Source organism: Cygnus olor, chromosome 2, assembly GCF_009769625.2.
Source record: "Cygnus olor isolate bCygOlo1 chromosome 2, bCygOlo1.pri.v2, whole genome shotgun sequence".
Classification (NCBI taxonomy): Eukaryota; Metazoa; Chordata; class Aves; order Anseriformes; family Anatidae; genus Cygnus; species Cygnus olor.
Genome location: NC_049170.1, coordinates 21,910,521 through 21,934,678, shown reverse-complemented (window position 1 = coordinate 21,934,678; position 24,158 = coordinate 21,910,521). Strand labels below are relative to the sequence as shown.

The following is a 24,158-nucleotide window of genomic DNA, read 5'->3' as shown; positions in this document are numbered from 1 at the left end:
ATGCATTTCACCTTCTGCATGTGCTTTTTCTGCCTTATTTCAAACTGGAAGTCGGTGACATTTATTATACAGTCCTACAGGCTCACAAAATTCTCCTGGGTAAGCTGGACTCTTAGTGCCTGATCTAACCTGAGCATCTGCTCCTTGTAAAGGAGGACTGCTTCACTTTAAAACCCCCAGAACTGCTCCCATTTACCCTACCTGCACCACCCTCTTCAGCCTTCCTAAGCTGAACAAGGCTGGGCATAAACACATCCACTGCAAATCTGAATACGGGTGAATTAAATTATTTTAATCATATTTTGCAATAGCTAGAGAATGAAATTATTCTGTTTCTTCAACAGGCTAGTTCTGCTGTGGAAAAACAAAACAAAACCCTCATAAATCTGTAAAGATATTTTTTTTCATTCGATTTAAAACCTAATTTAAATTCTAATCTGATTTAATCTAAATTTTTCTATTCTGGTGGGTTTTAACTAAATAGAAGCAACTTATCTCCACTGGTTTCATCGCTGACATTATTCTTAACACTTAAACTTAGCTCAGTGGCTGAACACATGAGCAAAGGGTGTACTTAAAAGCTATACCGCATGGCTACTAAAGCAGAAGATCTTTGTTTCACCATTGCACGCATCTAATAATTTCATGCTGGATAGTATTTTCCCAGGTCAAGGATAGGCTGAAATTCGGCTGCCTGACAGGAATCCAGAGGGGTCCTTATTTTCAAAATGTGGTATCATTTTTCTCGAGGTAATTAAAAGTAAATTGTGATGTAGCTCGTATTTCTCCAGCTACGCTGAGACACCACAAGGATAAAAGAATTCCAGTAGAATTTAAGCTCATGTTGGTATCCTACTATTGTAAATAGGTTATTTATAACAAATTATATTTATAAATAGGTTATTTATAGTAGTATTTATAACTTATTTGGATTTCCAGCAGCTTTCAGTATTAAAAAATACATCACATGCTGGCAGTTTGGAACAACACGACTCTCTTTGATGAGAAGAGAATCACGAGAAAGTGAAGAGGCAGCAGCCCCCTGCTCTACTTGATGCTGCCCAGGCAGCTCCACCTGGGCTGGAAGGCTGCACTGCTTCTCCCTCTGTCAAAAATAGATGGCTTTTAATCATCTGCTTGGAATGGAAAAGCCTAGAGCCAATTTTTACTTTCCAGGTAACATGCACTCACTCAGCAGTTCTTACTCTAACCTCCAGCTCCTCTCTGCTCAACCTCTCCTCCTTCAGTGCCTTCTGCTTGGACGATTGAGCACCGTTCTCTTCCCCAGGCTCCGGGAGTCTCGGTTTCATTCTTACTTGCTGTGGTGGTTTTTTTTTTCTGTTGATTGACTCCTCTGAGCAGCTGCTTAATGCTGCTGTGCAGTATGTCAAAGCAACACATACTCTTCTTCCCTGCTGTCTCTTTCTAGCATGCAGAAAAACTGATGGTTCCTTGGTCAGACATTATTTGCATTTTAACCAGGCTTCTGAGCAATCAGGTTTTTGCCCGTCTGATTAATTTATCATCTCACAATTTTTCTAATCAGATTTTTCTCTCTATTTTTAAATAGGAATCAGGCCAACTCCCCTCCTTGAGCCTATGTTTACTTGAAGCTAATAACACACCCTTTAGGCTTATCAGGTTAAAGCAGTGAACAAACAAGACTTCCTTCAGCTGCAGGGCCATAGCAAAAATGATTTTATAATTTAATACAAAATAATCAAGTTCATTATTTTAATTACATTTCAAGATTTTGCTGATGTCTTCCTTTCCCATCTTACCATGTGTGATAGGTAGGCATCTGCTTTAGTGAAGACGGGCATATCTGTTGAGCATAATCATAATGGTGCAGGAGTGGATATTAAGGCTGACGGAGTTTCCACAATGGTCAGAACCAGTTCTACGGGACTCTGGTGCCTGACAATCCCCTCTACCCAACAAGCAAAGTTCACCTCTGCAATGGCAAGGATGGTGTTTAGGAGCGACAGGGCTGAAATGGTTCATTGGGATGCAGGTATGCTCTGCTCTCCCGGTAGTGTTCCGGCACCTGCTCCCTGCTTGCAGCACAGCAGCTTCATTCACTTCTTGTTTAGAGCAGCAGACTTGTGCTCCAGGAATGTGTGAGGGAAATTCTGCCTGAGACTTTTGGGGACACCCGGCGATATAGGGAACCTTCAGCTACCCACTAACAGGGAAGAGTGGGGAGCAGGGAGAAGAACATTAAAGGGAAATTGAAAAGAGAAATGAGATTGTTCAGTTTTTAGAAAAGGTCATCTCTGGCAAAATATACTCATTATAGAATTTCAATTATCTCTAATAGTTGATAATAGCAGCAGAATGGTAAATCACACTGAAAGCATTTAATTTCTATTTTTTTTACGGACTAACTTTTCTCTTTGTAAATAGAAGTGATTAACGTAGTGGAGATAAAAATTAGGGCAGTACCACTTATCCTCCTGGTTGCTTTTTTCTTTACAGTTTATTTCATAAATTTGGCCGCAGAAGTCATTTTCAGCCTGCAAAGCGTGGACAGCATTTAATTAACCTATACAGATGCTTAAACATTTTTGTGGCTGCTATCTGCTTCTCTCTAGATGAAAAATTCATAAGGAGCTGCCTTCCATTTTCTTAGCTGGTGTAGTTACTACAATTAAAATTACATGGTATGTCTCCAGCGATTTATACTGTAGGAAGAATAAATACAATGCAGGAATGTAAACAGCTTGGCCACTACGAAAAATACATTATGTATTTCTTAAACTACATAAGGCTGCAACTTTTTACTAATGAAAAAGCTTACCTTAGCAGCATGAAACTGCAAACACATCACAGAATCATACACACCTCGTTTTAGGTAACCTCCTGCCATGGACTACAAATGAGAACGGATTCACTAGACAGCTTCTAGGTCCCTTTTAGCCTGCTTTATATTATGCTAATAATACATGAAAGCAGTTTATTTTTCTATTTCTTTGAAGAAACTGAAACTGAATAAGATTGTGCCTTCTTGGTATTAGCTATCTGTTAGTTTAACACTTAGCAGCCTCTGAGTATGAACCAACTGTGAATGCATCTTTGACAGCGTGTTTTCTAAAGAGCACCAAAGGGTAACTTAAAATACATTTCATAAGCTAGTCAGAAGAAAGCCCTTAGCTTTCGAACTTAAAATTTCTGGCTTAAGAAATCTGATGCTATTTTAATTTATTTAATTAGAAATACAGTCATAAGGTTACATCACTCCAAATAAAACATATAGCATACAGCGGTAGTTCGCCTATACAGTTTACTTCCTGCTATACCAACTTGGGTTCAAGTTAAAAAAAAAATTGAAGTTAAAAAAAAAACCTTGGTTGTATGGAAGGCAAATCTGACACCAGCATTCTAAGCTGGGGAATTTCTCAGTTAGCTAAGAAGGTGAAGAAGTACGGGCACTGGCTGCCCAGGGAAGTGGTCACAGCCCGACACCTGCCAGAGTTCAAGAAGTGTTTGGACAACGCTCTCAGACATATGGTCCGGTTTTTGGGTGGTCCTTCCTGTGTGGACCCGGGAGTAGGACTCAGTGATCCTTTTGGGTCCCTTCCAAATTGGGAGATTCTATGTTCTATTCTAAGTATCTGTACAAATGGGTCTTATTTTATCAACAGGGCAAATTAAGATTGAAAACATGCAGACAAATCTTTTCAAAGTCATCTGTAATCTGTATGCAGGAAATTGGCTCAAGGTCAGGGGCCAGACTGTGTGCGGCATTTCTTTAAGGCAATACACAGAAGGTAGAGGTCCAAGGGGGATGGGACCGTTAGAAAGAACAGTGAGGGAATGACACTTCACCCTACATTTGTAACTCCCAGATTCGGAGCTGCCTGGAGGTAAAATGCTCAGCAAGATCTGCTACAGCGCATGGCAGCCTCTTCGCTGCTGTCCACAAGCTGTTCTGCAGCCCAGGGCTGACAGCATACTGCTCTCAACATCTCCTTCCCTAACAAGAGGGAACCAAAGTGCATATGCATGCTACTCCTTCATCGTAATCCTTACTTTGGCCTTTGTAGACACCCGGAAAGGCTGTGTCTGGATTAGGCATCTTCTCTTGTATCGTGTGTGACTGCCTTAAATAAAGCGATTCGCAACGGAGGCTGGTTCACTGATACCAAACCAAACACAGGCTGGTAGAGACATATATCTGACAAGAGGAGACACTACTGATTGACTGTGAATTGTGGTGATAATATGTATTTAGTTATGCCCATAATCTAAAGTTCACTATTAGGAAGCATTTCTCAACTCTGCAATACATTATATTTATTCAGAAAACTCCAATCTTCCTCTTATTTATGAACACAGCATCCATTGATGACTGTAAGGTGTCTTTAAGGAAGAATAGACCCAAACTGTTTGCAAAACAAGTTTTCCTTTGACACAGTACTTAAATAAGGACATTTTATGTGGTAAGAATGTGACCTACCTTTTTAGTCTGATTCACATTTACCAAACTGCAACTTCAAAATGCCTTTGCCATGAAGCTGAAGGATCTGGTTGTATTCTTTGGGCATTGCATGGAAACCTGGTTTAGGCAGCTGGTTGTCATAATAGTGGTGGCTGATTGGCATCTTCTCTGTGGATTTTGAGAAAGGCCAGAAGCCATAAAGCTTCACATTCTCACACAGCTCAACAGCAGCACTAGTGATCATAAAACCAGATGACAAACGATAGGCTTTCACACCCTTAGTTCTCCAGAACTGGGCAAGACTTTTCAGATAGGTGGGGTGAAAAAATATTGCCCTTTGGGTTGCTTTGAACTCTTGCAGAGTGTGATAGACTTTAAAAGAAGTGGCTGTGTTGCTTCTGAAGGAAAAGGCTGGTAATAAGAGGAAAGCATCTCCATAGACTGCGATGTTCTCCACAAATTCTGTCTTCTTTTCGTTTAGTTTGTTGTATCTGCCAAGTACAACGTTTTAGGAAAAGAGTGAATGGAATGTACTACTGCCATAAATACATTACAGACCAAGACTGTACAACTGTACTTGCATATACGAGCTGTGAACTCTGCTGCACCAGTTCAGCCTGTCTACACTGCAGATTTATACCAACCTGTTAGATGTCGTCATACGTGCTGTTATGAAAATCTGGCTTTATTGTATAATAAGACTGCATTTCATAGGATTGATTTGGCAACACAGGAGTTACTGGAGAAAATCAAATTTACTGTTAATGTGACCAGGACCTGTTTACGGAAATGATTTATTCAAGAAATTTCAAAGGAGAATGGAAAAAAGAAATTGTATTTATACTTTCTCTGTGTAAGAATACAGGCACTATGGTATCTACTGCATGTATTTGTGAAAAATGTTTCTGCCATCAACATGCATAAAATAACCCCTCTTCAAATCCTGGACATCTGCCCTTTGTGGAAATACAGTTATGCATGTAAACAGTCTTGGAGCATTAAAGGTTAGTGTGTGCTCAAGTTTTGCAGGGTCTTAGCTGCTTTTGATATGCTTTTAAAATAGCTGAAAATATAGGCATGTCTATTTGTCTCCTTTGCCAACAAAGGGAACACACATGGGGTTCTGTAAAGACTTAGAGGTCAAACTTCGTAAATGAATAGGATTTATACTCAGTTGCTTCAGTTCCCCAACAGCCAGAGAATAAACTTATTTCTCGCCATTGGATAATGCAGTGTTCCCAAATATTGAATAGCAAACTTTACAAAGTGATACAACCCACAAGGGTGTCTCTCAATTCATTTCCTTTGTAGATCTTAGCTGTCTGAATGACCTGAACATATGGCGTTTGCACCCCCCTTGGGATTCAAGGCACTGAGTCATCTTTTGTTGGTAGTTGATCACCTGAGCAGTGTGCTTTCACCTTTTTTTTGGCTACCAGAACCACAAATGGCTCCAGCAGAAAATGGAAAACCTGGTTTCATTTCTCTTTGCAACTTGAGCAGGTTCAAACCCTCTTCTCATGCAGCACTTCAAGACAGAGGACAGCAGCCACTGCCATTTCCATTCAAAACTCTCCCTGCTGGAGTAGTTATCAGGTGCCTCTCGCACAACTGAACTCATGCAAGGAGTGATACACCCCCTCTCAGTCTGAAGGGATTTAAACTTACAGCTTCTGCTTCCCAGAAAAGTGCCATTACCACCAGACTCTGAAACAGAATGAATGAGAGACTCTCAGCTCCCCCTGTTGAACCAGGGGCCCTGTGCATCCAAGAGTCACAGAGAGAAAGCCAGCAAGCAAGTCCTGAGCTATGGCCAGGAAGTCCTATGGCTAGGAAAAGTGGCCAGAAGGTAAACTTCTGCCCTTTACTACCAGAATCATCTTTGCTTCTACTCAGTGTAAAATGCATAAAAGGCCTTCAGGACAAAATCGTCTGTTCTTCCGGCTTAGCTAAAAGCCTGAACAACTCAGTCTTGTCTTGCTTTCCCTTCAAGCTCTGCTATGGTAAGGTGCAGCACAGCCCAGCTCCGTTAGGACACGTAAGAATTGTGCTTCTTTCCGCCGAGAGTCTGTCTGCATCATATACCCCAGCAGACACAATTCATGAGGTGATTACCTTAACAGTAGTAACATCAGATTAACCCAGTACCCAAACACAGTATTAGAAATTAAAGTGAGTAAAGTCAGAACAGGTCTTTTAAATGAGCAAACAAACTTAGCTCTGCTGAATGGTACCAAGTTACTTCCCTTTCCTCTTCTCCTTCGAAAGCATCTACAGTCTTCTCTGAATATTTAAATAATTATTCTTTACAAATCCTAAAGTCTTCCCATAATCACATTTCATCCTCAAACAGGTTTAATTCCTATTACTTTCAGTGTAAGTGCTATCAGTTCTGGCGTGGTTTAATTTGGCTAAAAATGAGTGTAGTTGTGGCAGGGCACTATGATCAAGCCCAGAGAAATCATGCATCATGCCAGCAGTCACCAGTGAAGCTAAGTCACTGGACTAAGTTTTCCTTTCTCATATTCTTGTGCACGCCCAATAACATCAATGAGCTATATCCATTATATGGGAAGCAGAAATTCATCTTCATTTAAATTTAAATTTTGCTTTGGGTAAGCATCAAAGCAGTTAGTACTCATTCCAAAAAATCAAGTTCTGTCCTGAATCAATGACAAATGCCTGTCATTTCTATGCTTACTATGCTTACTGTACCTTTCCTTCTGGTTTTTAAGAAAAAAAACAAAGCTTTGCCTGATGTTGTCTACTTGCCAAATACAGATATCACAGAAAATAAGATAAAGTAAGATCAGTAAGGAGTAAATAACATGCCACAGCAGTCCTTTTCATAGATAAGCTGCAGCTCCAGACTGCTGAAGATGCCAGATTAGTCAGCCTGGTCTTATTAGTGTTTTTTTTTTTTTCATCAAGGAAGTAAAAAAAAAAAAATTTCTGAGAAAAAAAAGGTGTGACCAGCTTTTATACAAAAAAAAAAAAAAGAGAGAGAGAGAGAGAGAAAACAGATTAGAGAAATTGGGCCTCTGTTTAGGAAACATCCTTAATCAGAACAGCCCCTTAGAACATTAACTAGTAATGTGTTTACAGTACAACTGATAGAGTTGGACACACATTTCCAAGCTCTCCTGATTTATGATTACAGTTCCTTTCTTATGCTGGGGGTCATGAGAGCCTTGGTGGGGAGGGGGGAGAAGGAAGAGGCTCAGGCTTGCAATCATCAGTTTTACTCTGTCATAAAGTATAGATTGATGCCAATCAAAAACCTTGCAAAGCTGGGTATTGCTGACTCCTTTCTGCTACAAAAGGCCAGGTTTAACAGATTTCCATTTAGAATGGTGCATATTTTACATGAGAACTAAAACTCATTAATGAGGTAATCTGTATGCACTGCTCTCTGTGATGGTATCCCAATGGATTTTTAACAAAAACTAAATCATGTCAAACAATTATACGATATTGCACGGAATCAGAATTACAGTATTACTTACTTCTGAGCTATGATACTTGGATTAACAGTCACAAGGTTTGTTTTATTGCCAACATCTTTGCTAATGCTTCCTGTAGTTGGAGGGAGGTTACACCTGAAATCGAGAAACACTTATTTAAACAGATGCCCACCAGAAATGCTTTGCAGTAGTTACTTGCAAATTCCTCTCTTGTCCGATGACACTTTCATGTCAGCTCTCAGGGATCTCTAAGCACTTTACAAATATTAAATAAGGCTTAGAGCACTTCTGGTAAAAATATTTAATCTACTGTACAGATGGTTAAAATAGGGCACAGAGAGCTCATTTTCATAAATCATCTCACAAATCAGAGGCAAAGTTAAAATCCCATAAGGAGCCAGTCTGTGAATGCCCTATGTTAGCTGCTAGAAAATATTGCACTTCTTGCCTAAACAATGCATTTCATCTGAAAAGTCTTCTATTATTTCCTGTTTAAAAAGATTGATACCAATCCCTCAGCTGGCACAGCAACGCTGATGGCTCTTTCATCAGACAACAATAGCGTAACTCACCCAACTGCAGAAACAGTGGTTTCTGTTATAAGGTAAAGAAGGTATTTTTTTAAAGCCAGGTATTTAGGTTTAGTATCTTAGGATGCAGAATTCCCATTTGTATTAAAATCAGTTATCTAATTAGAAATACTTTTTTATTATTTGAAAAGCCCATATATTACTCAAAGACAGGAAGATAAACAATATCCAGGAGACCGTGTGATCGGACATCACTGAGTGATGAAACTTCACTTGGTTAATCTCCTTACTTGCAGAAACAACAATCCACGACTTGCACTGAAAGAGTGGGTCAAATTATGCTCTGAATGTGCCTATTTTTCACCACATTCTATAGAGGGACTGAAAAAAAAATACTTAAATTAGATGCCCAATTTTTTAGATTGATAACAGAAGGTGAGACAATACTGGGGCAGTTAAATAACTGCATTAGTGAGACAACCTAAGACTAAGTAAACCTTTTGTAAACCCAGGGGCAGAAGTGAACATGATATTTAACACCAGTCTTTCTTGTTTCAATTTCAGGTTTTTTTCATTCTCTTCTCCTGATAAAAAAAAAAAAGAGTTCTCTCTCCCTAAGGGTGCTAAATGAAAAGAAATTTCAGATTCTCAGATAATGAAATTTCACATCACTGGCAAGGTATCTTTATAATCATGGATTATACATCTATCCACATAGTCCCCTCTTTACTTAGGAAGCAGAGTCCTGAAATCTACAAAGCAGAAAGAGTATCCTTTGAGAGGCAGAAGATCTTTCCTCCTTGATACAAACTGGCGTTGGCATGCTTCCAAGCCTGCCAAGCTTGTGGAAATGTTCAACACTCTTCAGTGAGATGAAGCAGCTCTTACCTAAACACAAAGTCAGAACGATCGATTTCAGCTCCACAGCTGGAATTTTTCAGAATGCCTCCATTTCCAACCACTGCACAGTTCTTGAAGGGATAAACCGAGAGAGGAGGGGACTACAAACAAATAAAAAGACACACCGTTATGCTTTATTAATCTTTTGTTTCTTTGCATCTTCAGTCATTTGTCCTTGCAGGTTTAATCCCGTAAATCCCAGTGAAAGCATTCACCATTTAGCAGACGTTGTTGCCTGGCACGGACAGCCAAGAGCCAAAAATAGGCCCCAACAGACTGAGAACTGTTACTTCTGTCTTCAGCGCTTTGAGAGAATAATATTGGATGAATACATTTAAAATTTGCATAATGAAAAAATATCTAGTAGTGGACTGAATTTTTGACAAGCTAAAGAACTAACTCTTACTGAAGATAGTTTAAACTCACCCATTTTCCTTTGCACTGTAACAGGCTGAGTTGTCACACGGTCACTGACTGTGTCAGCTTATAGAAAATAACTTTGTAAATACTCATTACTTTGTTATCGCTCAATTATATTGGAGGTAAAATAATGAATGTAAGGGAACCTGAAGATGCTGCAAGGGATAAGCATGGGTCCTGGCTTAGCTCATGGTGAATCTGACTGGTAACTGAAGTAGTTACTGCCTCTGGCTGTTCACCTTCTCTCTTCCTCTTCTTTTAGAGGTTGCTGTCTTGCAGTGGGCAAGCTGAATGGGAGCGAAGTACGTCCACTTGTGAACCAGCACAGATCACAACCTAGCAAATTAATGAAACTTGTTGGCTGTTTCAGTTGACAATATAGTTGGTTGTTATCCCAGGGTCTCAGAAACATCTCGTACATCTCATTCAGTCTCTCCTGCTGTGGGAGTACTGGCATTCAACAGAGAGGCCAACAGCTGGGCTACTTCAACTGCAGAAACCGAACCTCCTTGTAAAACTGAGTCAAAACTTGCTTACAGAAATCATTATCCTTCCTCATTTTCTCATCAGCTTGCTCAAAGAAAAGCAGGAAGGAGCACCATTACGAACAAGGAAAAAAGAGTGGGGAAAGTGGCGGATGTCATGCTGCCCACCCATATATCACAAAACAACATGTTCAAATACTTTGTTCAGCTCTGAAAAGACACCAGGAGAACACACAGGCCAGATACCTCTGGCTGGCCTAGCATGTATTTATATATATATATGTACAAAAAAAAAAAAAACTTACACTTTTCTTTCCTTCAGTGTAAGTTTGGAACCACTGTAACTTTCTCCTTTGCAATGAAGATTTTAGTGATTCAGAGCAGCATAAGGCTCATCTCACAAATCAAGAATCCCAAGGAGGGGTAAGAGGGCTCCTATGCACTGGTATTGAGAAATTAAGTACATCTTTGTGCCCCTCTTTGTCTGGTCTCCAGAGCCTGTATGTCTGTTAAAAGTTCCCAGCTACAAAATCTGATTCCTTTGCTCAATCTGTGTTTCTGGCTGCAAAGGCCCCACACCACTATCAGGTTTACCCCGAAACAGCTTTCATAAGTTAAATGCCTAAGCCCTCACTGGAAAGGGCATGGAAACACACGGAATATGAAATTTTGTTCAAAACTGAAACGTCTTGAAAAGGGAATGAGGAAAGTAAAGCAAGCTATCTCAGAGGATTCAGTTCTGAAACCAGCTGGCTGCCAAGACAGGCTGCAACATGGGTTCTGTAGCATCTCTACCTACAATCAGATCTATGATGTGCTGTCCATGCCTCCACCACTGCAGAAGAAAGATAAAAAAAAAAAAAACAACAAAAGGTCTTGCAAGGTGAATGAAGAAGCACATACAGGGGCTGAAGAGGCTTTTCCATATGGATGAAACAAAGCAGCTCTACTGCTAATCCACAATATATGTGATACTGCAAGTATAATAACAGGCAAAGATACAGTTCTTACCACAGGCAGCATCCTATAAATGTCCTCTGTAATAAGGATGGTCTTTTTACTGTCCACTTCATAACTCATGTTACTTCCCAGTGGGGTGTTGTTTTGAGAAGCAATAAAATTGTGAGCTGCATCACAGCAGGAAGCCAACTCTGACCTGCAAAAACAAACAAACAAACAAACAAACCTGCTCAAAGACAGGCAAATAAGCAGAACAGATGCGGTACAGAACTAGCTGAATGAAAACCAGTTCTAATTAACTAAGCACCAAAAGTCTGTATGAACCCCCTACAATAATGTCATTTCCCTTGACTTGCTTTGTAGAGAAAGCCCGTTTTCACAGCAAATGTGCAGGCGCTGATCAGTTCAAGAAATCCTTCCCTTATCCTGTTTTGCTCTCTTGGTCTCCCTTTCCCATGCAGAAAAAGTCATAATCAGGCTTCTCCTTATTATTAACTGTTAGGATTGCTGCAGAAACACTGAGAGACTTCATTCCCCAAAGAGTTAACAATGGGATTTCCATCAACCTAGAACAAGTGATTGTAAGATAATAGAAAGCTGAAGAAAGAATGAACCACGCAGATGAAAAGAATGATGAGAAGTACTGGGTATAGTACTCAGGGAACAAATAAATGGTTGCAAGTCATTTAATTAATAATTCATTTCTGCAACTGTTCAGCACAGTTTTCTTGTGCACAATACATCACAGATGTTAAATAAATTATATCACAACTTGTAAATAAGAGGACAGATATCTTCTCTGTAGAGACAGTCTAGTTGTGCCCCAGAGTACCTAGCAGAAGTCCTTAAATATAAGAGCGCAAGGGACCCACTCAAACTTCATGTTGGAGTGAAGTCTCTTTCACTCATCTTACAAATCCTGTTACCTCCAAATTTATAAAGACATATACGTATGTAAACAACCTATTTTGTTAACTGCGAAATGCAATGGCAAGCCCCATCAGAAGTTTGAGATCAGACCCGAAACTCTATAATGCATTTGGTTTAGGGAATGATGATCTCTCTGCAGCACCGAATCCAATTTTCAGATTGCAAAGCTGAACCATCCGTGGCCAGCCGTTACGTATCAATTGACAGGGCATAGCTATCTCATGAGGTGTGATACAAAGGGAACTACCAACCACTTAGAGGTGGAAATTCACTGATAACAGACTTGCTTGGAATTTTGAAAAGGATAACACAGCAGGGAAAAAATAATAATTCCTGTCCGAACATGGAGGGTTAATTGTGAAGATAAAGAATAAATACACTTACAGGAAGAACCAGAGAAACAGGAAAGTTTTATTTCAGACTTTCTCAGTGGCTAAGGTAAAACAAACTTTGAAGAAATTAAACAATACAGGCCAAATTCTGTCTGAAAGTAAGCTGATTTTAATAGGGTAAGACAGGTAAGAGAAATTGCTAAATTTGATTTCATCAACATTGTATGCAGAGCACATATTCTAATAGTAATATGATTTTATTTCTGATGGAGATGGGGGATGCTTTAGCACATGGAAGAACCCAAGGACTATGTTTCCTGGAAGACAAGGGAAGAGAACGATTAGGTCTGTGATACTTCCCAACCTACACTTCTCTTGAAATAATGGTCAAAATGGTGGCTGCAGAGGTAGAAAGGAGGAGTTTGGTAATTAATTGGTTTGGTTAATACATGGAAGACCAAATGAAAGAATACCATTTCAATTGCCACACTGCTTACTGGTATATATTAACCCATTTTAAATACTGATGTCTGAAACTCCTCAAAGACAAAGTTACCAGACGTGTGAGGAACACTGGGAATGACTGTCTCCTGGGATGGAACAGATCTGAAATAATCGTACTGGGAGAGTTAGCAGGAAATGTTACAGCGAAATAATTACTCCTGAGGGAGTAAACAGTAGGGTTTGGATTTGCACAAGCCATATTCCACTCCTGTCCCTAAGCACAGTGATTCCCACTGCCTCGCTTGAAGCCTTAAGGTGGGGTTTGCAGTCAGCCAAAACCAGTAAGGTACAGAGGTGGGGAGGGAACTAGGACTATACCCTTGTAGGTCAGGAGGTGCATAAATGGTGAAAATAATTACTCTGTGCATATAGTGTCCTGTTTTAAACATATGGAAAAACACAAATAGAGCCATGAGGCAGGCAAGTTAAATGAGTAAGTCCAGGAACATTGGATGTTACTCGACCAGTCGTGACTGACTGGTCATATCTGCCCCATTTCAGCCCCTGTGTCCAGCTCCCTCCTGCTGGCCAGGTTACTGTGCTCAGACCCCACTCTCTGTCCCTAAGAGAGCAACCAGCCTTTGTTGCTCCCTGGCAAGCACATGGAGACAAGCAATAACAAAAATTATTATTTTGATATGCTTGAATGTTTTTCTCAAAGGTAAACCAAACAGGCCTAAATATTTTCTGTGCCAACCACACGACACTCAGAGTAGAAGGAGTAACACCAGAATATTTTTGCCCAGCTTTCGTAAAGCAGAAGTGTGTGATAGCTACCAGAATCTGAGAAAGCAAACTGATGATAGATAACATTCATTAATAAAGATGATGCATTTTTGCTTTTTATTACTCATCCACAGGAATGAATGCCTCAATAAAAGCAGAAACAGTCGGGAAGAAAAACAGATATCAGAATTAATAAGAAAGTAATTGCTTAAATTAATATTATGGATTCACTGAGGAAGTAAAACAGAGCCAGGCTAGTTCAGAAATGCAGTGAGAAGAGAATACACATTGATTAATGATATATATTCTTATATTACCTAACAGCATACATGCTAAAGACGTAACAATAAAAACCTATTACCTAGATCAAATCAGGACAGACTTCCACAGTGCCCATGCATCCATGTACAAAGCTCTAGCAGGAAAGCGTGTAGCTGCAGACAGCAATACTCAGTGGCAACATACTCAGCAGTCTGTTCATATAAGATTTTTACAAGCTGTGACATGGGGCACCTCTACAGTGCAAACAATGAAAGGGGTACAGACTGGGCAGTTCAGGTAACCTATTAGCACCACTGTCATCCTAATATTAACGTCATTCATGGTCTCTGTCATAAGCTAACGACACCCTGATGTACTCAGATTTCATAAGACTGTGACATGTATTGTACAAGTTGTTTCTTTAACAGGTATGATACGTTAGGTGGTGCAAAGACAAGACAAAACTTTAACATGTGTATCATGCCACCTGAGGAGAGAGAAATTGGTAAAATCTACAATACAAGACAATTCCTAACCAGATGGTTAGAGACCAAGGTCAGAATCATAACAGCACCAAATGATGCTACCTGAAAGCCAAACTATAAATTTCCCTTGGAAGGACAGAAAGAGATCCATGTTGTCTGTTCATACCAAGAGAAAATGCTGATATGGGGACAGCTCTTGGAAGCTGGGATGTTGCTATATAGGTTGTGCATCCACCCTGTATATGTGTAAGAACATGGGCACATCTTACAGTGAGGTTTAAGTGCCAATTGTTATCAGAGCTGCTACACCATTTGAACTGACAATACATATCTCATAAACCTGAGGAAGTACAGTCATGATAGCCTTAATCAATAACCTCACCAGAGCGGTGTGCTGCATTTGTCTCTGAAGTTTTGTTTGCATTAGAAAACACAGAGTCATTGTTGAACTGAATAACGCTTTTTATTGATCGTCAGATGCTTTTGCTGAATTTCATCCTTCGTAGACCAGCAACACTGGAACCAGTTCTGTATTGAGGTCAACTGAGATGGGATTCTGAGCCCACACAGCATCTAGATAGTTTCTTCTGCTTTGCAGGCACTGAGAACTTAAGAAAATCCTGTTTTCTGAAGCAAGTCTTCAAAGTATTGAGACAAGCCAAAGGAATGATGTTTTCCAACTCCTATGCAGTTAGCCCATATTGAACCGCGGGCAGTAATAGAGGACTGCTGCGTGGATAGCACCTGCATCAAAAATCCTCTGCGTAACACAAACCCACCACACAAATACTATACTTTATTTAGTGAACTGGAAGTCAGATGTCTAAGTATCTGCAGGATCTAAACACGCTGATGCAGTTTCTTTACAGCTTCTGTAGTAGCTGTGTAGCCAGGAAGCCCAGCCAGAACTACTGTATCCCTCCCAGCTGCAAAATTAATTAGCGCAGCCTAGTTCTGCACAAATATATGTCTCTGAGCTGGTTCAGTGCTTGGGCACAGCCCGCACATGCCTGCTGACAAGACACAGCGTGTGCACATCCTGAAGAGACTGCAAATATCTCAACACTTTCCTTCCAAAAGCTCGTTTTGAACCAGCCATAAAGGCTAATGCAGTTGGTTAACCAAGGGCTAGCAGAGTTTCTCAGCAGATCCAAAAGCCAGCTTTGGCCTTATCCTGAGTGGAATGGGAAGAATGTAACAGTCAATAACAGTGAAATCTGTCTTTATGCAAACAGATTCTGCAGAGTTTAAAAGATCCTGACTCCTCCACATTACTAATATAAGCAGCAAGAGGACCTTTGCTTCATCCTCCTGCAGTTAAGTATGATGTTTTTTATCCAGAATGCTTTCTTTCATCAGAGACACTTAGCTAAAGTCATTTTGTTCTATATTTTTCAAAAACATATATTCAGATAAATACCTGCAGGCATTTGCTTCTGCACGAAAATGTTACACACCCTGATAATTTGTGGCACAGAAAAAGAATTATACCACTGGCACAGTCTGATCCAATCTAGAGCTGGACCACTGGCCAACACAGTTAACTGTGATCCTCAAGGGGTTACTGTCCCCCCAATGGCATGTGAGTTGGCAGAATCTGACACACCTCTGTGAACTTCATAGGACTTATTTTCTGTACATTACACTTTAGTGTGACACCAGTGCCTGGAGACATGAGGCCAGAGGGCATTCTTCAGTGCTGAGGACAGCTGTGTGAAATATATCACAGTGGTTATACATTGGACTAAATTGAGGTGGGAGAAGGGAAAAGTCGATGTAGAGTAAAACTTTGCTCTAAAAAGTAGATGCTCAAATGTCCACTAAGGCCACTGGGGGAAGGGTGAGAAGAAGTCATCTTAATTTGCACAAAAGAAAGTTTAAATTCACTATTAGGAAGCACACTGAAACAGGTTGCTTGGGTAAGCCGCAGAATCTCAACAACTGGAGATTTTTTTATAGATATATGGCCAAACGTCTTTCACTAATGTTCTGAATACATTGCATTCTGTCTAAGTCAAGATGGACTACAAAGATAGTTCAGAAACCAGATAGTCTTGAGATCCCTTCAAGCTCTGTATTTCTACAAACTGTAATCTCTTCAATTCACTTTTCATAAATATCTGTGTAAGTGAATGCTGGTTTGCAAAAAGCCTATCATGTCACTCTTATTTGCACACTATCCACACCAGCAATGCTTACTGCCATATCTCTTTGTGGCTCTTCAGTTACTCAGTCAGGAACTGAAACACCACATAAAATAGATAACCAAACACGAAGTAAGAATGGCAATTATTTAAAGCTGTAACTCCTCTGAGCCTGGTGCTAAGTGTATTTCACAACATGGCTTTTAATATCATTTGAATAAAAGACAAAGTATTCAAAGTAATAAATGTCTGTGGAGTACTAACAACCTGAGAAAATCTTTTTTTTCCCAATAGCTTATTTTAGTTTTTCACTTAGCTTGGGTATTTGCAACCATCAGTTCATGCAAGCTATTGTACTGTACGTGTGAAGATGACAAAGACTCTGAGGGTTCACACTGAAGAGACAATACAAAGAACCCATAAAAAATACTCAATGTAGCAGCAAAATGTAAAAGGTGTAATCACAGTGAGAGGACCTCTTATCTATGGCCACTCCTGTAATCTTTTACAATGAGCAAACAATTATCTTACTGTAGTGCACTGGGGACGGTAGACCACGTTACTGATTTCTTCAGGCTTTTGTCAATCCAAGTCAATAGCATCAAAGTGCAATAAGGCATATTATGACATATTCCAATCTTTTTAAAAAGCGTGGTTAAATATATCTGGAACAGAATATGCTGAAGGGATATGCTACACTGACAGCCCTTGAACTGTTTATAAATGAAGTAACATCATTTATGTCTAAGACAATGAAATCCAACAAGGTTGAACTTGAAACCAAGGCTGAATACATAACAAATGCAATAAAATTTTCAAACCAAAGACTATGTAAAGAGTCAACCATAAAAACATAACTAAATCCGTTTCAAAATCAGTCTTCCCTTACAGGAATCCTCCAACATTTAGGAAAGTATGAAGTCTGCGAAGCAATTAAAAGATTCACTCATTTCTCCAAACTGTCGCCAATTCCTCTCTCTCGACCCAGCCTTTTTCTCTTCTGAAATGGAAATATGTCTCTGAATATATACTTCTGATTTTACACACGGTCTATCAAACACACAGCAAATGCATTCTTAAGTCACACTGTAATCTCTGAGTTCTTTCTTGTATACTGGAATGGAACATTTCAGAGAGTACAGTGGAATTATTGATCTGTTTAGTGTTAGGAAAGCTATTGATTATGTGGTGGTGTGATCTTATGTAAGCATAAATTGACCTTGCAGGGTATTTTATTTGCGTTTCAACTGTTTCACTGCAGTACACAGCTGTGTTAAGCAATACTGTTATATATGCTAGAGTGTAACGTACTACAAATTAATCCTTCCCAGAAGCAGTGAGATTATATAATCTGCAGAAATGTTTATCACACTTTTCAGAGGAGATATTGAAGTGGAAAAAGAGTAATAGAAATTGACTGGAATAAAAAGCAGAAGAGTAAATAACAGGGCTAGGAAAATGGGTTGATCTCAACTGTTTCTTTTCAAAATCTAGGGTTCTTTTTTAAAGTAGTAATGTTCCCCTAAAAAAAATACAAGGTTACAAATATTTTGGTAGCGGTGAAGCGGTCTGCTGCCTAAACTGTGGTGTAATATCAGGATTTTTAGAACTGTATTTTACGTCTAGGAGTTTCCTTTCCTCTTTATTATCAAATGCAAATAAGATTTTCAGGAATGGTATTTGCACAGGGAGGGGAGCCAGAGTCCACAGCTCACACGGGGCTATCACAGTACAACGCTGCTCCTGAAGAACTGCTGTATCACTTTGCCGGGCTCCGAGCTCAGCAAGGTAGCCCAGAAATACAGTGCCCAGAGGCTTCTTTGAAACACAGCATCTGCTCAGCCCTTCTCCATACCCCCCCCCTCTTCCTCCCCAGCCATTTTGAGGGCTTTTTTTTAGCTATTTGCTACCTTCCAGCAAAAACAGGAGTTGCAACGATTTGGAGGAACTGCAGATTATTTGCCGCCATGGGAGCATAGCCCAAATGAGAATACATCAAGCTTAAAAGTCTGTAAAGCAAAGGGATGTGGAGGTGTTAAAACCAATTACAGCTTCCACCCAATTGGGTTCTGTAATTTGTTGCACTAATGAAACATTTCTTTTAAGTGGAGAACCTTTGAAGAATACTAATATAATAATTAATATTCAGGTTACCTAGGGAACCTAAGACTCTACCGACTGTAGCTAGAAGAGCCTTTGCAGAGGAAGCTACCCAACACATCTTTTTTTCTAGAGCTTTAAGAACGATGCTTCCAGGCAGCAGTGAGATTATTTCACCTCCCTTTCCCAGTTTGCATCAATCCTCTCTAATAACCAAGAAATCCGAGGACTTGCTTTGTCTAAAACAAGTTAGAGCTGATGTAAATCTGAAAAAGGAGGAAGAAATCAGGTGAGGGTAGTAGCAAAAGGATAATGTGAAGAAGCTAGATGATTGTAGAGCCATAAAGAACAAGAGAAATAATAAAAAAGAGAAGCACAGCTGAATTGTATAAAGGAAAAGTCTGAATAAAAACTTAAGTATTTCTCTATTTGTCAGTAGCATATACATAAATGTTGGTGAAGAGCTTCCCTAAATTGCTTTTAGTAGGATGCCATTTATACCAGTAAATTAACAGCATTGCTAGGTCTTCTGCTATATGTGCGCCCCCTTTGCTAGCATCAAGTGCTAAGGAACTCCTTAGCAGGGGCTGACAAACAATTACATGGGACACTCCAAATCTGAACTACATTGCTGGAGCAATGAACAAAGTGCTTGCACAAGTTTCTCCAAGGTTAGCCTCAGTCTAGCAGAGCTGATGTCAGCATTCCAGATACTGAGTTAAATGAAGCTCTGAGAACCTGACAGAGGCTGGACAAAAATCCACCACAGAAGAGAGGCTGTGGGTATGGGAGGTATTCAGCCGCGTCATGGCTTGTACTTGCCTCATGATTCTTTTTGACTTTGAGAAGTGCACGGGTAAATACCACACGATTGTCAAGAACCAGACCACTGCCAGACAAATATGTAGTCTAGCAGATGTGAGCACACACGCTGGAGCAGCTTTAGAAGACAACATTTGGAAAGGGAAAAGGGCAGCTCTCTGACAATGAATAGACTCAGTTCACACAGCTGCATGGCAAAGCTGAGCTAGGTAGAGGAGGGTCAACCTGGAATCCTGCTCTCTGCTTTTTGTACAATGTCTTGGCACAAGCACTGTGGTTTGTGCAAACCAGGGCTGTCAGCTGTAGCCCTTTTGCCAATACACAAAGACAAGTATTTCTTTCCTGTATTGCAGTTCTAATTCTTACTTTTTTTTTTTTTTGGCTTTGATCTTCTGGGAGTTTGGCTTACAAGGAGAAATGATGTGTACTCATTGGCACACAGTGCTGTCTTCTAGGAACATAAGAGTTATTGGATTGGCTCACATATTCATTCACCCCACTACCAGTATGATAGTAGCCAACAGCAAAAGCTGCAAAGGAAAACATAGAGCTTCTTTGAGAAATCCACTACTCCCGGGGAAGCTTCTGTTGAACCTTATTAATTAGAGGTTAGTTTATGCCCTGGAGCATAAGACATTAAATCCCTTATAAATATGCATGTTCGTTCTTCAGAACTTCAGAATAATACAGAGATGTTATACAATTGACACTATGCCTGAGAAGCATGTAAGTGTTCACTCCATTTAACAGATGGGCAAACAGGGAAAGAAGTCAAGCAGCTTCTCTGCAGTCTAGTCAGCGGGCAGACTTCTGGTGGCACTGGCAGGTGAATAATGTGACAGGCAGCTTCAAGCTCTCCTCCTGAAGGTGGCTAGCTGTATTACCTAATTCCTGCTGCACGGCCCCTCCGAGATTAATTTCCCCTCCTGCAAAATGGGTGTGTTTATCTACCCACTTAATGAGATTTTTAGAACTGAATAATATTTATATTACACAATTATTATGCATTACTGATACTACACAATGTTAGAAGAAGGAAGAGATGCACTGCCAAGGGATTATTAAATCATTAATTTCACCACATTTCTAGAAGCTCTGTTCCCCATAGAGCTCTGTCAATGCATCTCTTCTCAGCTAGAGCATCCTTTCAAAGATAGTTCCAGGCTCTCGTGCTTAAGTCTAATAAACAAGGCTGGGAGGGCAGTAAGCACGGAGTGTATACTGATTTAGACAGCAAATTTTATACTGAATTTGTTTTTCTCTTTTTTTTTTTCCTTTAAAAGTCTGTTTTGACCAACTACTAAGAAACTGGGAGCCTTGAAAATCTCCAATATGGTCTGGGAGCAAGGATAACTGTAAAATTTTAATATCCTGTTTCCAGAAAATAACAGAGAAAATGACTCTGAAAGAAAAAAAAAGAAAAAGAGAGAGAGAAAGAAAGAAAAGATTTATGCAAAAGCACACAGCTTTTGTATGATAATCATCAGCAATGCCTCAAACCAAAGTACCAGTCCTTGGTCATACTGATAGAACTTTTGGATGATATCAATGCTGGTCAAATTTAATACAGAGAGAAGAATACAGAATGCTGTCTTCAGAACTGCAATTACAGCACAGGTTGTTATATGTGAACTAGCCAGTATCCCAGCCAGTTTGGATGTTAAAAAGCATTGAAACCCTAACAGCAGAGTTCTTGAATGTCGAAGGAGTATCAGAGCTTATCCAGCCTGTGCTGAACCATGGGTTGAAAGAGATTTTTTTCACCTGGTGTTAGGGCTAAGTTAAAGCTGGCAAGCTCACCTCAGTGTAAATACTATCCACATGTTCTAGATGGCTTTGTGCACCCCACAGTTTGCTCTTTTGTATATTTCAAGTCTGATCACTGGTTTTAAAACCCACTTTGACCACTTATGACTCACTGTCCTTGCCAGAAGGCAAAAAGATAGCATATGGAAGAGTGAGCGTCTCGTCCTTAAAGTCCAACAGCCTTATGTGAGGGTTTAGATAGAAGGTGTCATGTTCCAGTCTCACAGGCCTGGAAAATGTAGAAGTTGGATCAGTGGAAGGTAGATTGTGGAAGCAATAAATAGGAAAGAAGCAAAGCTGGAACAGGGAGCAGTTACTCTGACACTGACTTGTGCACCTAGCACAGCAGAAATGGCAAATTGCTGTGAAGTGGTGGCTGAAGGAAGGAAGGTAGAGAGGTTCAGAAGGAAGAGAAGTTAAAAAAAAAAAAAAAAAAAGGAAGCAAAAACTCTAACTGTAGTAGTGTGAACAGCAAATGAGAGTAGTTTTATTTCTTGCCAACTCTGTACAAAACACCCACCTGTTCTGAACCAGAATGGACTGCTTCAACAGTTCCTTATCATGCTCTGATATCTCTGTGCATAGCTAAAGCCTGCCTGAGTTAATTGAAAGTTTCTTAGACCTTAACTCTATGTAATATAGTACCTCAGCTTCAGGAAACACTATTAATCAGTTACAATACATACCAAACCCAGCAATTTATGTTGCACAAAAAGCTTTCCTTCCTCCTCCCCTCCTCCACCAACAAACTATTTCTTCCAGTAGCATCAAGCTGAGCACGTGGATATTAAGTTTTCAGTGCTAGTCAGTTCCAAAGAGTTGGAAGGTAGGACAGTTTAATTATTTTTAATGATCTTGATAGAATCTTTAATTCTGATCCATGTAATAATGTAATTCAAGAGAGTATTTGCCCCTAAGAAAAATAGAATTGGCACAGGGAAGCTGTTCTGTAAACACAGCATGGTGCATTTCCAAATGAACGTGGAAGCTTTTCAGGGATCTCTGTCCCTACTGAGCATGTACTTATGCGCCATCCTGAGCAAGGACAGATGTAGTCATGTGTTTACATGCACGGGGGCCATGACAGAGTCAAACCTAATGAGTGCCTAGGGCGCTGCTGCAATAGAAGCAATAGTCTTGGGGTAAGACATAAACTGCTTCATTACAGTCTTTACCAGGGTGCCAGTTCAGATGGATAACATCACATTACTCGTTTTCTTTAATACTGTAGGTTTTGTGTCAGGAATATTTTTAATCCATTCTAGATCAGTTGGTTAACTATTCATTATAGAGGAGATAGGTGAAATTACTTCATTTGTGTAGTTCTTTTATCTTACTCAGTTTGCACAGTTCAATTCAAATACACAAGAAGAGTCCCAGCATCAAAAGCATAATACAAATGTATTACTGCAAATGAAGTCTGAAAGTAATACAAAATTATCTTTTCAAACGGAAGATCTAAATTTATGGCTCGTTAGACAAGTCTAGGGTAAACAGTTTTTCTAAATGAGACAAAATTACCTGAATTTTGCAGATTCTTCTGGTCTCCTTATCCACGTGCAGTTCTGTAGCTTTTTGACTATGTGAAGATAATAATCTTCTGAATATCTAAAAACGGCAACAACATCAAACACTTGAATATATATATTTAGAAACAGTCTCTAAAACATTCAAATGATGCATGTATTAATAATAATGCGCATGGTGCATATATAATAGTTTGCTTTTAGAACTCCATGACCTATTTTATTTCCATAATTTGTAACAGTACTGTCCTCATTTAATTAGCATGACCTATTAAACATTGGTTCTTAATAATGACGTCCTAATGAACTTTTCTTTTCAGAAACTTTCAAATTACTCTGGTTTCAAATGTAAGTATTTAACCATAAATATCTTGAAGTTATTAGATGCCTCAAAAATTATCTCTCGTGTAAAAGTCCAAAATAACACAAACCCCCTGTTTCTTGTATTTGCTGTTTTAAACTTCAAAGCTGTTTTGACATGTGCCTCTTGGAAGCAAAGACTAAAATTACACTTTTTATGCCTTTTCCTTCATTCACCTTATCCAGTCCCCAAAGCTCAATTCAGTCATCTAAGACCATAAACCAATATTTACAGATATAAGGTTTCCTTCGGACTATCTTTTAAATAATAATAAAAAAAAGTGTTTTACATCAACCAGCACTAAGCACCAGAGGGGCACATGTACCCAAAGAGTTTTCTGCTCTTTTTATGGGTTGTTTCAAGACATATAAATGTGTCCATATGTGAAATACAGCAGACCGTGTAGCCAAAAAGAATTGTGACATTTCTTCCCTTTCAGGTTCAATGTTAACTCTCCCATTTGTGCTTGGTTCCTACTAGGTTTTTAAAAACAATGACTCTGACTTAAAAGGAGGACTGGGCAGATGGAATAGGAGATGACGTGGATGTCAAGGCTGCAAATTCTATGTGACTCATGTCTCCAGCAAATATCTACCTTGTACCATTCTAGCAAAAATGGCTTAGTGTTGGCCCAAAACCAAATGATCATGAGTTTGCTTAACCTGGAACTTAGAAGTGTGTATTTCAAACAACCTTAAAACAAACGTGGGAAGGCATGAAACCTCACTCGTTTTTAAATGGAGCATGAGAACTGATAAAAAGGAAAACAAAAAGGCAATGATGGCTTGCAACAGAAGAGCACTCAACAACCCGAAAGCTTCCTTCTCTCTCCACGCTCAACATGCTTTTAGTACCACAGCTTTATGGTAAACATTTGAAAAAGCAGAATCCTTTTCTTTTTGCTTGTTTGCTTCATAAAAGTACTACTATGGCTTGAGTTTACTGGTTTGTCTACCGCAGA

General features: G+C 39.5%; 1 protein-coding gene across 1 annotated transcript in view; it reads right to left on the bottom strand.

Moving 5' to 3' along the window:
- Nucleotides 1–24,158, bottom strand: part of ST8SIA6 (ST8 alpha-N-acetyl-neuraminide alpha-2,8-sialyltransferase 6) — a 46,903-nt gene that overhangs the window by 7,597 nt on the left and 15,148 nt on the right. The window contains exons 4-8 of the mRNA XM_040547992.1: nt 22,832–22,918; nt 11,252–11,396; nt 9,324–9,436; nt 7,948–8,040; nt 4,460–4,932 (exon numbers count right to left, since the gene is read on the bottom strand). Coding sequence (XP_040403926.1) covers nt 4,464–4,932; nt 7,948–8,040; nt 9,324–9,436; nt 11,252–11,396; nt 22,832–22,918 — 907 coding nt within the window. The 3' untranslated portion in view covers nt 4,460–4,463. The remainder of the gene's footprint in view (nt 1–4,459; nt 4,933–7,947; nt 8,041–9,323; nt 9,437–11,251; nt 11,397–22,831; nt 22,919–24,158) is intronic.